Source organism: Apaloderma vittatum, unplaced genomic scaffold (genome assembly GCF_000703405.1).
Source record: "Apaloderma vittatum isolate BGI_N311 unplaced genomic scaffold, ASM70340v1 scaffold25570, whole genome shotgun sequence".
In the NCBI taxonomy this organism is placed as follows: Eukaryota; Metazoa; Chordata; class Aves; order Trogoniformes; family Trogonidae; genus Apaloderma; species Apaloderma vittatum.
Window position 1 is genome coordinate 1 of NW_009696612.1, and position 1301 is coordinate 1301.

A 1301-nucleotide genomic window follows, 5' to 3' on the forward strand; every position below is an offset into this window, starting at 1 on the left:
TTCTCATAGTGGGTTTCTCGTGTCACGTCCTTGAGGTCCTGCATGTGAGTCCTCACCAGCATCGTCCGCAGCTTCACAAAGTCGCAGTGGGATGGGTTCTCCACTGCGGGGGAGCCTGGGGTCAGGGAGCACAGCCAGCCCCCCCACACACACATATCCCTCCCCCAAGCCCTCCCCAGGCTGAGCAGCGTGGAGATGGGGCACACAAGGTCCTGGTCACCCCAGGGCCGGTGCGACACAGCCAGAGACACAGCCCAGCGTTACCTTCCACAATTCCCCAGGGGTAGAGGCGCCCACGGACACGCCGGCCTTTGGCCTCCACGACTGTGTTGCTGCCAATGACGGCGAAGGGAATGCTCTCCTGCAAGAGGACAGCAGGGGTTAGCAGGTCTCGCTCCTGCTCATCGTGGTCCACGTCTGTCCACAGACATCTCCTTGATCCATCTGCCAAGATAGCTGGGAGCTATAGAGAGCCCCAGGTGGAACGGCAGCAGTCATGGCGCGAGCTTCTCCACCCCAGCCCCATCCCACCAAGCTTCAGCTGTGGGGTCTTTATGACATGCTTGGGTAGTGCAATAGGTACTAACCCCACCATGACACGGCTGCCAGGGAGCTTGCATGGCCCAAAGAGTCCCCAGGGTACTCCAGGATGACGTGTCCTCCCAGCCATGGGGCTCTGAACACCCAAAGACAGAGCTGGAAGAGTCCAACTCTGTGCAGGAGGGTTGGACTAGATGACCTTTAAAGGTTCATTCCGACCCAAAGCATTCTATGATTCTGTGACCCACCTTCAGCGCCTGGTCCTGCAGCTTGAACTCTTCATCCTCATCTGAATCACACTCGGGGAACTGGTAGATGCGGATGCCATAGTGGTCGATCTCTTCCCGGATCTGGAGGCAGAAAAAATGAGGGCAGTGCTCTGGCCCTCAGATATGGGGCAGGAAGTGCCAGAGAGCCCCAGTGTCCCTCACAAAACCCTCTTCCATGCAGAATTCACTGGACTAGATGTCATGAACACTCCCCACACCCTTCCTGGTCCCAGATAAGCATCAGGGAGACACACCCTTCGCGGCCATATGGGTAACACGGTCCTCTGCAGTGCTGCAAGCACAAAGGATGCTCCACGGCAAAGCCCAGGCAGGAGCTAGAGAGAGCCCCCAGCCAAGTGGGGAACCCAGCACCCAGGGCAGCCCCAGCCCCAGGGACATGCTGGGATGGCTCTAGGCTGTGCTGACCTCCTCTTACCTTGTTCTTCATGCGCTCCACCTCAGTGGGGGTCAGGGTGTCAGCCTTGGCCAGCA

General features: G+C 58.7%; 1 protein-coding gene across 1 annotated transcript in view; it reads right to left on the reverse strand.

Annotated features, from left to right (window-relative positions):
• Positions 1-8: 8 nt before the first annotated feature.
• LOC104278656 (septin-4-like) overlaps positions 9-1301 on the reverse strand; it is a gene marked incomplete at both ends in the record, with an annotated part of 3800 nt that continues 2507 nt past the window's right edge. Inside the window, 4 exons of the mRNA XM_009875690.1 lie at positions 9-103; positions 265-361; positions 789-890; positions 1246-1300. Of these exons, the coding sequence (XP_009873992.1) occupies positions 9-103; positions 265-361; positions 789-890; positions 1246-1300 (349 nt within the window). The remainder of the gene's footprint in view (positions 104-264; positions 362-788; positions 891-1245; position 1301) is intronic.